Consider the following 16,052-nt stretch of genomic DNA (forward strand, 5'->3'; position numbering starts at 1 on the left):
AAAGGATTCATCACCTAGTTTTGTGGTCCCCTTGTCGCTAACTTCAGTCTAATTTGGAACTAACATAGTTCGGCGATCGTGATACTTGAGCTTGTGCTTTGTCATTTGGATCATTGTTCATCTTTAAAATATAATATTTAGGTATTAAATGTGCCAAATCAAACTTCTATATCTTATAGGAGAGAATTTAGGAATTCAAGCATGAAATTGAGTAAATCTACAACTACAAATGGATTAGGTCACACTCGAGCATGGTTGATCCCAATTCGACCTGGTTTCAATTTGGGCCTTGATTTTGACTTGGACCTAACCCATTTGTTGATTGTACTAGGTCTGGTCAAGTAAATGAAAATGATTTTAGATTCCACGGATCATTCGAGTTGGATCTGATTGAAGTCTGATACTCAGATTCCGGTCAAAATCAGATCAAGTCGAATCTACAGTTCATGTCAAATATTTAACCATCATTTATAGTTGAAAAATAATACTTAAAATTAAATATAAAACTATTAAAAATTTCAACTAAAACTAGAAAACTAACTTAAACATGAATTTTTATTTTTTAAATTTGATCCAAGAATATGATCATTCTTAAGTAGAAGTTTACATACTATAAATTTTTAAAAAATAAATATTGATATACTTGTTATGTGACTAAGTAAAACTAGGTGTGAGGAGATGGGGTTATTGATATGAATGATGAGGAATTAGTTTAAATAAGATATATTCAATGAGTTGAAAAGATATTTAGAAGAAGGAAAAGGGGCTCTATATTATTTGGGTTTTAGGATTGGAGTCAGATCTCTTTTTTATTTACATAAATTAGATCTGGATATTATATAGGTCAAGTCAGGTCAGAAAATATAAAATCTAGACATGAGCTGATTTCCAAATTTTGTCCAATTTTAAATCCTGACATGATCTACAGATCTACAAAAATGGATTAGATCAAATCTAACTCGGTCGGACTAGGTATTTGAAGTCCTAAATAAATCCTAGTAACACACACACACACACACGCACACACACACACACAAAATAAGTTCCAAGGAAGCCTTAATTTAGTCAGAATAACTAGTGCAATATATTCCTAGTACAAACAAAAGACGGTAACTATGTATATAAGGGAGCTCTTTAATTTCAATTTCTGTTTATGCCACTAAATACCAAAATAGTCGAAATAAATATTTATTATAAGAGTGAATGGGCTGTCTAACTATTTTTATCTTCCATCCCATCCTTTCCCAATTTCCTTCCTTAACTAACTTGAATATTTAATTTTTTAGCATCAGCTCCAAGGTTCAAGCAATAACACTACTAATCATTTAAATTATTTTTTATATTTTTATTAAAACTAAAATATATCTATATTGCATATGCCTCATTCTAGATGCTTTCCGGCATGAAAAATAATGATAATAATAATAAATTTTTATTAGAATTTGCGTCCTTTCAGAATTGATATTTGCATGTATACCCTCGTCAAATACTTGTTTTGTATATATACCCATGCAATCTAACACCATTAAAAAGTTATCGGTTTAAAATTAAAATGACAAAAATACTATTAATGGATAAACATGCAAAAAGAAACATTTATAAGGATATACATGAAAATATCAATTTTGTAGGGTATTTATGCAAGTTCATATATTTAGAAAGATATACATGCAAAAAAAAATTCTTAGATTTTTGCATAAATACCCTTCTAAATATTAAAATTTGCACGAATGCCCTCCAAATTGATATTTACTTACCTGCCCTCACAAAATACTATTTTTATATGAATACTTTTGATATAACGATTTAGCTAACGTAATTAGCCAACATTATATTTATTTAAATTATAATTTAATTAAAATTATGAAAGCATTTTTTTATTTCTAAATCTAAAATGGGTAACAGGTTAACGATCTCATTGGAAACTAAAACGAGCTGCAATAAAAAAAATAAAATTAGATTTTTTTTCATGTAAACTATTACAAATATGTGAAATTGCATTAATACACTCACAAAGTATTATTTGCATATATACTCTTATCAAATATTTTTTTTTTGCATATCTACCTATTAAGAGTATGTCAGTCATTTTTAATTTTAAACTGCAAATATTTTAACAGCGTTAGATGGGCATATATACAAGAAAAAAGAAAAATGGAGGATATACACGCAAAACAAGTATTTTATAATGATATACATGCAAATAACATTTCTGAAATAATATTAATATAAATTTTAATATTTACAAGGATATATATATAAAAAAATTCTAATAATAATAAAGCAACAAATACGGGATTACCGGATGAGGGGGTTGGTTTGGTATAACCTCCAGCTGAGTGGCCGAGGCGGATGTGGCGTCCCAACGTGTCGTACACTCTGACGTGGACTTTTCATCATAAAGATATGTACAAACAATAATGGGGTTCAGGTTGTATCCTTCGCGCTAAACAATGATTCACCTTTTTGTTCCATCTCAACCGTTGGATTGCGTAACATTGGCTTCGAGATCTGTGCCACTTGCTATCCGACGGTCGACGTCATAAAAGAACATCAATCGTTCTTTCACCCGAAAGATACAATCCCAACCTACAAGGATCTTGGGCCACTAGACAATTATGTTCCTTTTATCTTCTCCTACCTTTATTACCACCCTCAATTCTTCCGGAATACGCACCACGCGACCGCACGAGCTCCCGCCGGCGTCACGCTTCGCAATGCCGTCAAATTCGCACCTACCGCCCCCATAGCCCACCTCCGATGTGCAACCACTCCAAGATTCGAGCAGCACCAATCTCAGAAATCCACCTGTACCTCTAAAGCCAGCCGCTTTTCTTTGGTGGTGGAGCTAAACCCCACCCATCCTCCCCGGTTCGCATAAGAAGCCCGTCATGCTCATGACCAAAGTCCACAAGGAGGGGTTCCGAGAGGTAGCCAGCCATGGAGGAGAGGAGGAGATGGGAGGAGATGGACATGGATTGCCTTGTTAACATCTTCCAAAGGCTCGGCCTCGAGGACCTCACCCTCGGCGTGCCCTTCTTGTGCAAGTCCTGGTATCGAGCCTCCCTCGATCCCCTCTGCTGGAGAGTGCTCGACTTGGAGCCGTTGGATTTCATGCCATGGAGCAAATTCACGAAGAGATTCATGACGCAGTACTCTCTGCACCATTTTTCCTTCAGCGGCTTCATGAAACTGGTGGCCATGCGAAGTCGTGGATCGGCCATCGAGCTCCGCTTCCCTCCGGTCTTCGGTGCATCCATGCATGACTTGTTCCATGCTTCATCCGAGTAAGTACAGTCTTCTTTCCTGCTGCCCGTTACCAGGATTAGAGTACTGAAGGTGTTATATATGAACTGATTGTTAGCAGATGGCCAGGGCTGAAGAAGGTTGTCTTGCCGAACTTGTTGATGGAAGATGAGGTGCACATTCCTGAGCTCGTAGCGAAATGGAAGGAGCTCGAATTGCTCGAGATGCAATCGAAGCCAGCTTCTTTCTCGGAGATGGTCACCGAAATCAGCCGTAACTGCAAGAACTTTGCTGGCTTGAGGATGTTTGGGTCCATCAAGAAGGATGATGTATTAGCTATTGTCAGGCTCCTTCCAAAGTTGAAGCACTTGTGTTTTGACAAGTCTTACTTGCCCAAGGAGCAGCTGTTGATGATTATGGATGGATGTAAAGAACTGGAGAAATTGAGTGTCAAGGATTGTATTGGTTTTGAGGCTGATGAGGAGGTCATGAGAAAGACTTCGGGAATCAAAATTTTTGAGAGTGAGGGCTCTAAGCTATTTGATGATTCTGGTTATGATACTGATGAGTGTGATCCACTCTATGTACATGTCATATGATGGTGGTTGTAGCTTCAAAGGTTGGTATTTTTTTGTGGTCCAATTACTTGCTGATGAATTAGAGTACTAGTTCAGGAGAGTTTCTTCCAGGCTCTTCTTCTTTAGTGCAAAGCGTTGTTATCATCCAACAAAATGAGCAGGAATGGGAAGTCATGCGTTGAGATGGATCGAGTGTGATTCTTCCCCTTTTTGTTTTCAAGTGTGGTGTTTCTCTTTGAAGCAGCTCACTTGTCCCTTTCCTTTAGAGCTTTTACTACCGTAATGGTTGACAACACTGGCCCGCTCCTACAATGCAAGGCCACAGCTCACTCCACTATGGAGAAATAGATTACTATAAACTAAGAGGACGAGAACTCCATGCGCTTGTTTGCGGCTAATTCTTGCTTGGCCTAATTAATGACCTATGAGAAATTCCACAGTGGGTGCCTTGGGATGTCCTTGACGGTTTCATTGTGGATGGATCTTTGCGTCGAGTCAAAGAAAAGAATCTGATGTGATCTATAGGCCTTATTTTATTGCTCGAGAAAAATGAGGCTGCTAATTAAATTGATGGTTAGGCAGGAAACATAAAAGCAAGTGTGCCTTGCAGTTTAGTTGATGGGGGCATGTATCCATACTTGATGTATTATTAAAATAGGTACTAAGAGGTGCAAAGAGGGGAGGAGACAAGAAGAAATGGGGATTCCGAGCAATTCAAGAATATGTGGATAAATATAACTTCTGTTTTGAGAAAGAAAAAAAGAACCATCAACATGCATGCAATTGCTTTAGCAGTTGCTTCTGGCTCTATTTTTGTATTTATTACTAAAGTTTATTAACCCATTTCTTCGCAAAGGTTCTCTATAAGGGCAAAGGTTCTCTATAAGAGTATGAATCTATTGCATTGCGCGAATCGCATCGCATCGCAGAATACTGTGCAGCACTTGATGATTACCATCGGGTACAAACAAGATGATCTTATATGTCATACATGACCATCTATCTCTTAATGGTGGCCATCAAGTACCGCACAATATTATATAATATAAACAACTTATTGTAGAGGTTCCTAAATTTCTCTAGAAATATTAAGCTTATTACACTTTCCAGGTATAACAAAATAATAGCTTGTTCCATTTGGATGCATGACTCTCCGTATACATATAACCATTTAAAAATTGAGATTTTGCGCTTTCATTTTGGGCAACTTCTCTTTCAACCACACGTCATATTTCTTCGCTTTCTTGCCTTTTCCAATATTGACCATATACTAAGCTCTTTACAAGTTTGCTTATGCCATTGATTTTAAGTTGTTGATTAGATTATTTTGTTTACTTTACCCCATCTAGGTGCTTTGTTTTCTATAGATCTATATAAACATAAGATTACATTGGGTGGCTCAATTCTTGCTTATGTTTTATGCATTTGGTTACAACCAACACTATTTCCTTTGCTCCAAAAGAAGCTTCTTTGAGCTGCCATAGGTCTTGGCTTTGGCCATTTGTCTTTACTAACATATCTAGAGACTCTGCGGACTTCACAGAAATCCCACTAGTATGCATAAAATGGTCAATTTTGTTGATTTTTCCCTTGATGTAGCCTCTGTAGAAGTTCAAAGCCTATCCGACTCTGTTTCCTTCTAAGAACAAAAGGTCTCTGTAACAATCTAATGTTCATGATCTCTTTTCAGAATTTTTCTTTTTAAAACCTGCCGCAATCAATACATTTTGTTATTCTTTTACTTGGCGTAATTAATTTGGTTTTGTTCTCTTACCAATCAAGTTAATCCAAAGTCAAACATATCGAAGAAGATCGTAATCCAAGGAAAAGGATGTATAATTTTCAAGTTTACAGATAAAATTTGGAAACATTAATTGGCCTCTCGTAGCAGAGCTAGAATGGACTGTTAACATGGTCGCTCTCCAACCTTTCAACATTCTTGTGTCATTGTTTGGCGAGCCGGCTCAGGCGAGCCCCCCAAGTCATGATTGCACCACACACACGTCATGGTTGGACAAAACTAAGGCCCCATCAAGTCATGCTGATCATTAAATAAAAGCAATAGGTTACCCACCTTACATTTGGAACAGGTTGCACTTGTAAACTTTGGGCTAACCGTCATTAGTTCACCATTCTTTTCTTCACGTTTCTTCTTCTTCTTCTTTTTTTTCCTATATAACGGCGGCCCAGAAACGACTAAGGTAAATACGGCCAACAAAATTAGAAAATAAAATATAACGTAAAGGCAGTGGCACAACCACGTGCTCTGTCCAGATGAAGCCTACGGAGTGATGAGCCGTATAGGACGTAACCCAGTCTGCAGCGTCGTTCGCCTCCCGATAAGCATGCATGATCTGGTAGGAGCCACACTTCTTCAGTGCTCTATGAATATTGTAGAGCAGTGGCCGGTCCTCGACTAAGCAACCCCGGCCCTGTATCCAGTCAATCACCGTGATCAAGTCCCCCTCGAGAAGAAGCCAGTCCACGCCCAGTATCCGTCTCGTATAGGAGACACCCTCCTAGGCGGCTCGAAGCTCAACGCATACTACTGACGAGTCGAAAATTCGCCGCCCCCGGCCGCCACCAGTCTGGCATCATGGTCTTTGATAATAAATCTCGCGCCTCCGCGGCTCCCGTCCTCAGCTACGCTGCCGTCGAAGTTCATATTTAGAAAACCGGGGGTGGGGCACCCAGGAGACTAATATAGGTCTAGATGCTACAAGAGCAAAATGGGGGCCCTAGATGTCCCTGATCAACCCAATAGGTGAAACCTCAGTAATGTCGGTGATCTCTGTCGCATGCAGTAGTGCTAGGCCTGCCACCACCCTCGGGTGAGGGCTGACACCCTCGAAGACTCATGCATTCTTATCTAGCCAACAATGGTAAGCCAGATAGGCATCACGAGTTTTTCTCTCCTCCGGTCCAGACCCCCGAGCCGAGGCCTCCAGATGTCGCAGAAACTCCTTAGTAGATGCCCACATCTGCCATTAGTTCACCATTCCAAGAACCCCCTCCACCTGCGTATGAGCCATGAATTGGCTTCTTTTCCACAGACCTACTTTTGTGGTGGCTTGGCCCTAAGAATGCAATTCAAAATAAAGGAAAGGACTCAAACTTCTTGTTTTAGCTTGAACAGACCTGAATCAACTTGACAGAGTCTGGCAGGCAGAACGGCAATGCAAAACAATAATGAGATGCTGAGATTGGGCACCCATTTGATACATGTGGCAGGGGTTCACAGTCTAGATCAGGCTGATTTACTTGGCCAAGATCCCTCCGGTCCACTATCCTCATGCTTATGCTTATTGTAATATTAATTTTAGGGAGAATTTTATGTGGGATATGCTCTGGTCATCTAAGTCACATAGGTTATATATATATAAATAATTTTAAAGAAAATACAAACGTCGGAAAGATTCACAATCACCATATATAAATGCCTAGGTAGTTAAGGGGTAAATTTAGGATAGCCAAATTCACTACAGAAGTAGGCTAGAAAGGATGTTGATAGATGGTAAGACATATAACTAAATGTAATTTGAATATCTTTGATATAAGAGAATAATGAAATAGACTTACCTAGTAAAAAGTCAGCAGAAGTTAAGAAGGATCATGTGATGGTTGGGTCTACTTGATCAGCCAAGTGCTGAGATGGCCCAAGCCACAATATAGCGAGAAAAAAATCAGCTGGGCACATGCCTCGCACATACCTCATGCATACCTAGCAGGTGGAAGACTGCCGATGGGGGTCTTCTTCCTCAACGACTCTCGACTTTTAGAGGCTGTTGGAGGCTAGAATAATCCTAGCTTCCACCTTTCGTTTAAGAGTACTCTACCCCTCCTTCGAGCCTCACCATCGACGGTCGTCGATTACCATCCCTTTTCTCTCTCTCTCTCTCTCTCTCCTTCCTTTTGAGAGCCATTGCCTAGGTTTACTGTGCCCACTAGAATCACAGTCAAAACTCTCATCGAAGATAAGGTATGAGGCCCCCAAACCCTCTATATTCCCTTCCCCTAACCTTCCCCTTTTTTGTTGAGTGATTATGGCCGAATTCCAGTGAGAAATCACTAGAAATCAAGGCAGGAACTGCTCTCTTGTTTCTACCCTATTTTTGGCTATTTTCTCTATTTTTCTCACGGACCGCCATTGTCACTGGCTATTGGTAGCTACCAAACGATATTGTGGGCTGCGGCCTTCTATCACCGCCACCATACAATCCCTAACCCTCTTCTTCTTCCTTTGACTTTTAGCCGAATCTAAGGATCTCCTATTCAGCCATGTTTCTTAGGTCGATTATGTGCCTCTTTTGCACTGATCACAGTCACCACCACCGCTGGCACAACATTTGCTGGACTATGGACCCTAATTGACTTAGTAAAGAATTCCTGACCCGTCCTAGGTACTAGGCAACATGTCGACCCCTCACCACCTGTCCATGCTAGGCATAGCTAGACTGTACTATCATTAATCCCTATTTTGTTACATGTACCCAAGTACGCTTTTTGTTTTATAGTTTGAACAATTGGATTACCCACATCATACTGACCCAAGCTGTTAGATGCAGCTATCTAGTTGGCCCTATCCTTACTTCACCCCAATTGTTAACAAGTATCCTTGAAACCCATTATTGACGATCCCTATCATACAATCTTTTCCCCAATCAAGTTCTTATTTGTTGATCCACCAGCTGAATTACTCAAATCTGACCTATCTAGGGTGATTAGACACCGTAGCTCGACCAACCGTGCTCTTGTTCTCTCTCTTGATATTTTACCACCATTAAAGTTGTTGAACAACAATTACTTAGGTATTAAATGGTTTTGAATAGGTTTGGTCAATTCGTTTAATTGAGTTTTGATGTTACACGGTGAAAGATGTAAATAATCCTACTACTTCTTACTAGTTTGTGTACTACTGATTGTTTTCAATTCTTAAAACTTTATAAAAGATGAAACAAATGTTCGACATTGATGATCTCATGCTTTTTTCAAATTTAAGGATCAAGCATGGTATCATGAAAATCATGATTTGTTATACAAGAATGATTCCATGAATGTTTTAATGTTAATGACTTGTTTATGAATCATGAACTCTACATTACAAAAATTTGCAATTTGTTATGAAAAGAATGATTGCATGATTGTTTTTGTTTAACAACTTATTATGACTTATTTATGGACTATGAACTCTATAAAGTCATTTAATATCTTTCAACTTATTTATTCCTGTATGATTTAAGAAAAAATATTTTAAGAAAATATAATCGAAGGTTCTCAGATAGCTATATACAACCCCTAGAAGTGGGGTAGATTGATATTTGGAACTAGTTCCCTACAACTCTGCCAATGGATAATAGTAGTTGGTATACGATCCTACCACCTAGTAATATTAGTTAGTGTACAATCCTACTAGTGGTTAATAACAAATAGTGTACAACCCTCCTAGTGGGTAATAGTGATTGATATTTTGCGGACTACTATCTAGTCACGGGTATTAATAGTGACCTAAGCATTTATTTTGAGAGAAATAATTTGAACTAGGACATGGCTAAATGGTAAATGATTTATGACTTTATTTATGTTAGATACCTAGAACTAGCTTTATGAAATCTACAAAGTTTATGCATGCACTATGGCATGATTGGTTTTACGACCTAGCTTGATATATACTACTATGAAATATTTATTTTGCAATGAAAATTATTTTCTCTAAATGATATATTGATTCATATAAAAACTTATACTTGATCTGGTAAAGTGATGTAAGATTTATTAATTGAGTTGGATAACTCACTCTTATTTCTATCCTTTTCAAAATGGGGAGTGATCTAGGGATGAACTTCATGCTAAGAGACTTTTGTAGCATAATTTTAATTTGTTGGTTGATTATGGACTTAGCTGATGATTTATAGATTTTTGAAATTTTGGGATTTTGAACATTTGACTTTTAGGTTTAGAAAATATGTACAAGCAACTTATTTTTACTTAATTAATGGGAAATTGTGGACCACTTTTTATTATATTTCATATGAGATGAATTTTCATACTAGTTTACTATAGTTGGCTTTATGTTATTGTAGGCTATACCCTATGGTAACAAGGCTGTATCATGTTCCAGATTTTGGCATAACATATCAAAGAAAGACAAGGTCTAAAATTAGTTTGAAAAGCGTTTTTATTTTGTCATAGTGAATAGGTTGCAAAGCTCCGTGACAACGTGCAGAAAAGTCAACTTTAAAGTAAATATATGATAATTTTGGAACAAAACTAGCGTAAGATTTGAAGGCTTTAAAGAAAACATCTAGTGTGATTTAGGGAAATATCTAGTGCAATTTTTCATGTATTCTTAAAAAAAGGAAACAAGAAACACGAGCAAAGACTTCGTCAATTAGGGGGGAAAAATCAATAATTCGAAGCTTCCATATGAACCTTTCATAAAAGGCGGTGCATGTACTTGTACAGAAAAAGTTCAAACTTGGGAAGGAATAAGAAAAAAAGACAAAGAAAGATATAAGATCTAATGTTTTCATTTCAAATAAATTGAAACAGAACTGACGGGAATAAGATTATTCACACTTCTACCCAAATAGATGCAATAAGTCTCTCCTGTGAACTCATGAATCACAGCTCAAGGCTAAGTTTCATCAATTCTTTGTAGGGGTGAAATCGGATTGGATACAGATTGGATACTAATATATCTATATTTATATTTATTTTATTTGATGAATATAGATATAGATTCGGATGTTAGCCGGATGCAAAAATTTATATTATATTTATTTTAAACGGATACGATGTAAATTGGATACTAAAAGTATGGATACAAGAACGAACATAAATTGGATAATTTAACTTTATGACTACAAAATCAAAAATATTACTAAGTGGATGATAAATCAAGTTAATAGCATATTAATATGGTCATTTATTTTTCTTAAAAGTTTATAAGTACTATATAAAATTAAATAGGATTATAAATATAATTGGATATTCAAATACATATCGGACAATTATCTATGGATATGGATATAGATATAAATACTAGTCGAATACTCAAATTTTTATCTATATTCGGATAGATTACGAAAATAGATCTGAATGGATATTATTCGATCCACATTTATCCCTAATTTTTTGTGGACTAAGTATAACCTATGGAACAGTGAATTGTCCACAATGACCTTGATAGAAACATGTGAAACCATCATACATCGTGAAGAAACCTTGGCTTGGGCCAGTCAAAATCACGAGGTTTTGACCCGTGGACCCTCCCATTTGTTCCAAACATTTGAGGTCCACAAAAATTTCCCACGTCGGCCACGACCCTAATATCACAACAATCAACTTAAGCTCCGAGACAATTATGAGGTAGAAGTAGTCTTCGTTTTGCGCACAAAATTCTTAATTTCTGATGGGTAATGTACACCTATCTTTCTCAAGAATACAAGGACATGATCACCTAGGGACTCGTTTAGTTTGCGGAAAAAAAAGAAGAAAAAGTATGGCAAATAAAAAATAATAATAATAAACCTCTTATTTGATTGGAGTTTTACAAAAATGAGAGATGAAAAAGTAGCATTCTCATGAAAATAAGATTTTCTTGTTTCATGGAAAAGAAAAACTCATGAGAAACATTAAAAAGCTACTTTTCTACCGGTTGAAAATTGGAATCCTTTTGTCTTTTCTAAAACAACTATTTAGCCATCAAAATCCATAAATAAGATCTTTTTTTATTAAGGATATAATTATTTCATACAACTTTTTCAAAAAAAAAAGAGCATATGCTGAACCAAATATAAATCATTTTAGAATAACCACTTTCCTATAGTCAACTAAATATACCAAAATTATTTTTTTAGACACATATTCTCAGAAATCAACTTTTTCGAAAAAATATTCTGACCAGAAAATTTTTTTTCTGCAAACCAAAAAAAAAAGTCCTTAATGTGATAATATTTAGATTCTACGCCTCTAGAGATTTCTCCATTGAAGTGGTCCTAAAGAACCGTCTTCCTGTTTTTCCGCAGCCAGGTTTTGAGGACGGATGTAGAACAGACATGGCTGAGGGAAGGAGATGGGAAGCCATGGAGTTCGACTGCTTGGTTAACATCTTTCAGAGACTCGGCATCGAAGAACTGACTCTTGGTGTGCCCTTCGTGTGCAAATCATGGTATCGAGCTTCTCTCGATCCCATCTGCTGGAAAGTGCTCAACTTCCAGGAGTTAGACTTCATGCCATGGAGCAATTTCTCAAAGAGATTCATGAGACAGTACTCTCTGCACCATTTCTCCTTCTCAGGTTTCATGAAGTTAGCCATCAACCGCAGCCATGGAGATGTTGTTGAGCTTAGATTTCCTCTGTTGTTTGGTGCTTCATTGAAGGACTTAGTTCATGCTTCAGATCGGCAAGGACTAAGAACCTATGCCTATTGCTGTTGTTGCTGAGGTTTAAGGCTTTTACTTCACTTAATCTAAATCATTATGTGATGCTTGCAGGTGTCCTATATTGAAGATAGCTGTCCTGCCTAAACTAATGTTGGAGGATGAAGAACACATTCCTGAACTTGTAGGGAAATGGAAGGATCTCGAGCAGCTTGAGATGGAATCGAAGCCTTCATCTTTCTCAGAAATTGCCACCCAGATCAGTCTTAATTGCCAGAGTTTCAATGGACTAAGGATGTTTGGTTCTATAAAGAAGGAAGATGTGTTGGCTATCACAAAGTCCCTTCCAAAGATCAAGTATCTGTGCCTTAGCAGGTCATATTTGTGCAAGAAAGAGTTGCTAGCAATAGTGGATGGTTGCAAAGAGCTGGAGAAACTGATTGTGAACGACTGCGTCGGCTTTGAAGCAGATGAGGAGGTTCTGAAAAGGGCCTCTACTATCACAACCTTCGAGCACAACGGATCAAAATTATATGTTGATTTTGGATATGATACTGATGACTGTGATCTCCATTATGTGCATGTTATATGATGATCATAATTATAGGGAGGTTGTTGTTTTGTGCTCCTTTCTTACTGGTGCCATCATATGGAATCTTCTTCTAGTTTTATTAATGAGACTGGACTATAGGGAAATTCAAGAGACTAATTGAGATTCTCAAGGTCCAAAATTTTGTATACCACCTACAACTTGGAAATCCAAAGAAAGCTTTAGGGCTCGTTTGGTTCGCAGGAAAAGGAGGGGGGAAAGTGTGGTCAACGGGAAAGTAATGAAATGCCTCTTGTTTGGTTGGAGTTTTCAAAGGAGAGAGATGGGAAAGTTGTATTCCCATGGGAATATGATTCCCACATTTCATGGGAAAGTCTTTCCCATGAGAAACATGGGAAAGTTACTTTCCCATGAGGTGGGAATCACTCCTTTTTTATTTTTTCCCAAAAAGACCCTTCAGCATTAAAGAAGCATTAAAGAGGCATTAAAGACCTAATTTTTATTAAGGGCATAATAGGAATTATACATAACTTTCCTAGGAAAGTGGATGGTCAACCAAACATAAGCACTTTGGAAATTTGTCACTTTCCCATGGTTAACCAAACATGCCAAAAGTACTTTCCTAGGGATCCTCTTCCTAGGAATCTGATTCCCAGGAATCATATTCCTAGGAGGGAAAATACTTCCCGCGAACCAAACGAGCCCTTAATGTCATTGTTGCCAATTAATGAAACCCCACAGTAAATGAAATCAGATGGGATTAGTGATGACATATTCTCCCTCCTTATGACTAACAACATCCAACAAATATGACCTCCTATATCCAGCTATTGGTTTGTATCCTTTTACAGTGCACAGGGGCATAGAGAGTATGCTGTAAGAGTTATCAAGTTTATGGCACATAAATGTAGTCTACTGCTTTCTCATGGACGACTACATGTTCCCTGTTCATTTTTTGGTAGACTCCCTGTTGCTCTTCCATTTACAGAATGACCTTTCCATTCTTTGTCCAATGTAAACTCTTCCAAGAGTTCTTTCCTCAACTCATGAGAATTGGAAAGTGATGCTGTAGTCTTGGGTTAATCTTTTATGAGCCTGTCAAAATTAGTGGTCGGCTAAAAATACGGTTTCAAGAACATGGATTTGGATCATATAAACCGAAGAAAGATAATAATTCAGAAGGATAAAAGCGGAGAAGTTGGATAACACCCCACAATTTACTAAGGTTTGGACAGAAACATTGCCCCAACCTCAATCAACATTTGAGAAGCACTCTTCAGAAGCTATATCATCTAGGTGAGCCTACGCCTTCTAATTAATTCCGAGTCAATTCGTCCACAACATGAGATTCAACAAAGAAAAAATTCAGCCAGCTTGTTGATGAGCAGCATCGACTCGGTTCTGTCTAAATGCAAACATAGATTCAGCTCAGTTTCTAAGAGTTCATCAGCTCTCCAAATCGTAGAAATGGAAAATGCAAGTGTATTGTTAAAAGAATGTGGTCAATATATTGCATCAAATATGTATTCTTCTCTCTATCCACCAAGCTTCACTAAGGTTATTTTAAGCTTCTGCAACCACCGTTGTCTAGTCAATGGGATCTGCACACATTGAGTTTGTGGTTGTCAGTGCTCTAGGTTTCTCTTCACTTTGATCCAATGAAAAAGACATCCATGGTCCTCATGTTTTTCCACTAGGCTGTCCCACTTCTTTCTCTTCTCCTTGGCCTTAGGCTCTATTTCTCATACAAGTCCTGGGCTATGCTGTGAAATAATAATAGATGTCAGATATTAAGGACAGTTGTTTTGCTAATTTTGATGTAGGAACATGGGACACATGTTGTAGCCTGTGGGAAAAAAATGGAAAAAAAAATTGAAAGGATCTTAAGAAGATTGAAATGGAACCCAAGCCGCCTTCTGTTGTAGAATTCTAAGATATTTTCTGGGCCGAGGATGTTTGGTTATAACAAAATTAAACATATATTAACTACTGTTAAATCTTCCAAATCTTAGGAATTTGCTGTTAAGAAAATCATATTGGCCTAAGAAGAAGGCTATAATCATGAGAAGAATGAGGGAGATCAACATATTATACTCATTGTATGATGGTTGCTTCCCTAAGTTTCCTAGGATTATTTGCTTCAACTAATACCTGTAACAAAAGCTCATGGCCAACTTCACCAAAGGAAACACATTTCTTACAAGAATGTCAGTGTCTGAAAATTAATTAATCCACGTTTGAGCAAGGTTTGAAGCTACTGTTCAATAACAGAAAATGGAGAGGACTAACTTGGGTTCAATAGAAACAAAATGATGCAGTGGAAACTCCCAAATCATCGTTCTCAATGAATGAAATCATGCACTATAACCATACAAAAGTTTTCCTAATCGTGCTAACTCTTTTTCATTTGTTTTGTGCTACAATTTCACTGTATGTAATCTAATGTATTGTGCCGTTGATAGATATGAAATTTACTGGTGGATTTCATAAATATCTTTAGATTTTTACATCATGTTTCGAGGATGAAATAGCAGTAAACCTTCCTGTTTGATTCATTCCTTTCTTGGATTCATGCTCTTGATAATCCATAGGTTTGAGTAACTGCAACTTGGACACCAAGAAAGAATAGGGATACAGAAGTACAGGCTGATGGAAAAAGAACATAGTTCAATGGTGTCTTCATTAAGGATCAGTACTACTCTTACATGTTGTCCAACACATCTGAAAATATAGACCAGTTTGTTGAGCGGCTCAGTCTGACAATCCTCATAGCAATTCCCCTGTCGTGATATGAACTAATTATCTAAACTATTCCCTTTTATATTATATTTTTACTATAGCATTTCAAGCTCAAAAAATTGAGGCATCACCTTCAAGTTCATTTGAAAAAAAAAAAAGAATTTGCCTTCTTTAAAAAGCATCATAAATATTGCCTAAATTTTAACATCATATCCTGTTTAATTTTCAGAAAAATATTTTTTTTAAAAAAAAGATCAATCATCATTATTTTAACCGTCAGTATAAAGGCCAGTCCATCAAGACAGCCTTTAAATCACACATCTTATTGTCAGCACCAAATTGACAACCATATTATGGACTTAAAAGCTAGCTCCATGAAACAATTTCAGTAATTTGAGAAGTCAAGAAATGAAATGCCGAAGGCAGAGATATAAAGATGTCAAATAAGACGGTAGAAATTAGAAATTAGAGCAGCATCTAAGAGATGCTCGCTCTCAAGGATTCCAATATGATTTATTTTTTTGTTTTCTTGTTTCCCTGCTTACATATTGGAACAAA

The 16,052-nt window shown here is 37.1% G+C and overlaps 2 protein-coding genes across 3 annotated transcripts; both read left to right on the plus strand.

Moving 5' to 3' along the window:
• The first annotated feature begins 2,648 nt into the window (after positions 1-2,648).
• LOC103709805 (F-box/LRR-repeat protein At3g48880-like) lies at positions 2,649-4,012 on the plus strand. Of its 2 annotated transcripts, none has more exons than XM_039114461.1 (2): positions 2,649-3,287; positions 3,365-4,012. In XM_039114461.1, exons 1-2 carry the CDS (start codon positions 2,941-2,943, stop codon positions 3,843-3,845), a joined length of 828 nt encoding a protein of 275 aa, XP_038970389.1. In that variant the 5' UTR covers positions 2,649-2,940; the 3' UTR covers positions 3,846-4,012. The 2 variants fall into 2 exon arrangements, with proteins under 2 accessions (XP_038970389.1, XP_038970390.1); XM_039114462.1 differs by having other exon boundaries at positions 2,661-3,287; positions 3,368-4,012.
• A 7,789-nt stretch (positions 4,013-11,801) lies between these two features.
• Positions 11,802-12,834, plus strand: LOC103709806 (F-box/LRR-repeat protein At3g48880-like). Its single transcript, XM_008795307.3, has 2 exons — positions 11,802-12,228; positions 12,320-12,834. Exons 1-2 carry the CDS (start codon positions 11,882-11,884, stop codon positions 12,795-12,797), a joined length of 825 nt encoding a protein of 274 aa, XP_008793529.1. The 5' UTR covers positions 11,802-11,881; the 3' UTR covers positions 12,798-12,834.
• Positions 12,835-16,052: the final 3,218 nt, after the last annotated feature.

The sequence above is a fragment of the Phoenix dactylifera genome, chromosome 16 (genome assembly GCF_009389715.1).
Source record: "Phoenix dactylifera cultivar Barhee BC4 chromosome 16, palm_55x_up_171113_PBpolish2nd_filt_p, whole genome shotgun sequence".
NCBI classification, from domain to species: domain Eukaryota; kingdom Viridiplantae; phylum Streptophyta; class Magnoliopsida; order Arecales; family Arecaceae; genus Phoenix; species Phoenix dactylifera.

Excerpts from the sequence above, each read along its gene's own strand:
- LOC103709805 (XM_039114461.1), top strand. The coding sequence starts at position 2,941 with ATGGAGGAGAGGAGGAGATGGGAGGAGATGGACATGGATTGCCTTGTT. Across the intron at positions 3,288-3,364 it reads TTGTTCCATGCTTCATCCGA|CAGATGGCCAGGGCTGAAGA; the intron begins GTAAGTACAGTC and ends ACTGATTGTTAG.
- LOC103709806 (XM_008795307.3), top strand. The coding sequence starts at position 11,882 with ATGGCTGAGGGAAGGAGATGGGAAGCCATGGAGTTCGACTGCTTGGTT. Across the intron at positions 12,229-12,319 it reads TTAGTTCATGCTTCAGATCG|GTGTCCTATATTGAAGATAG; the intron begins GCAAGGACTAAG and ends TGATGCTTGCAG.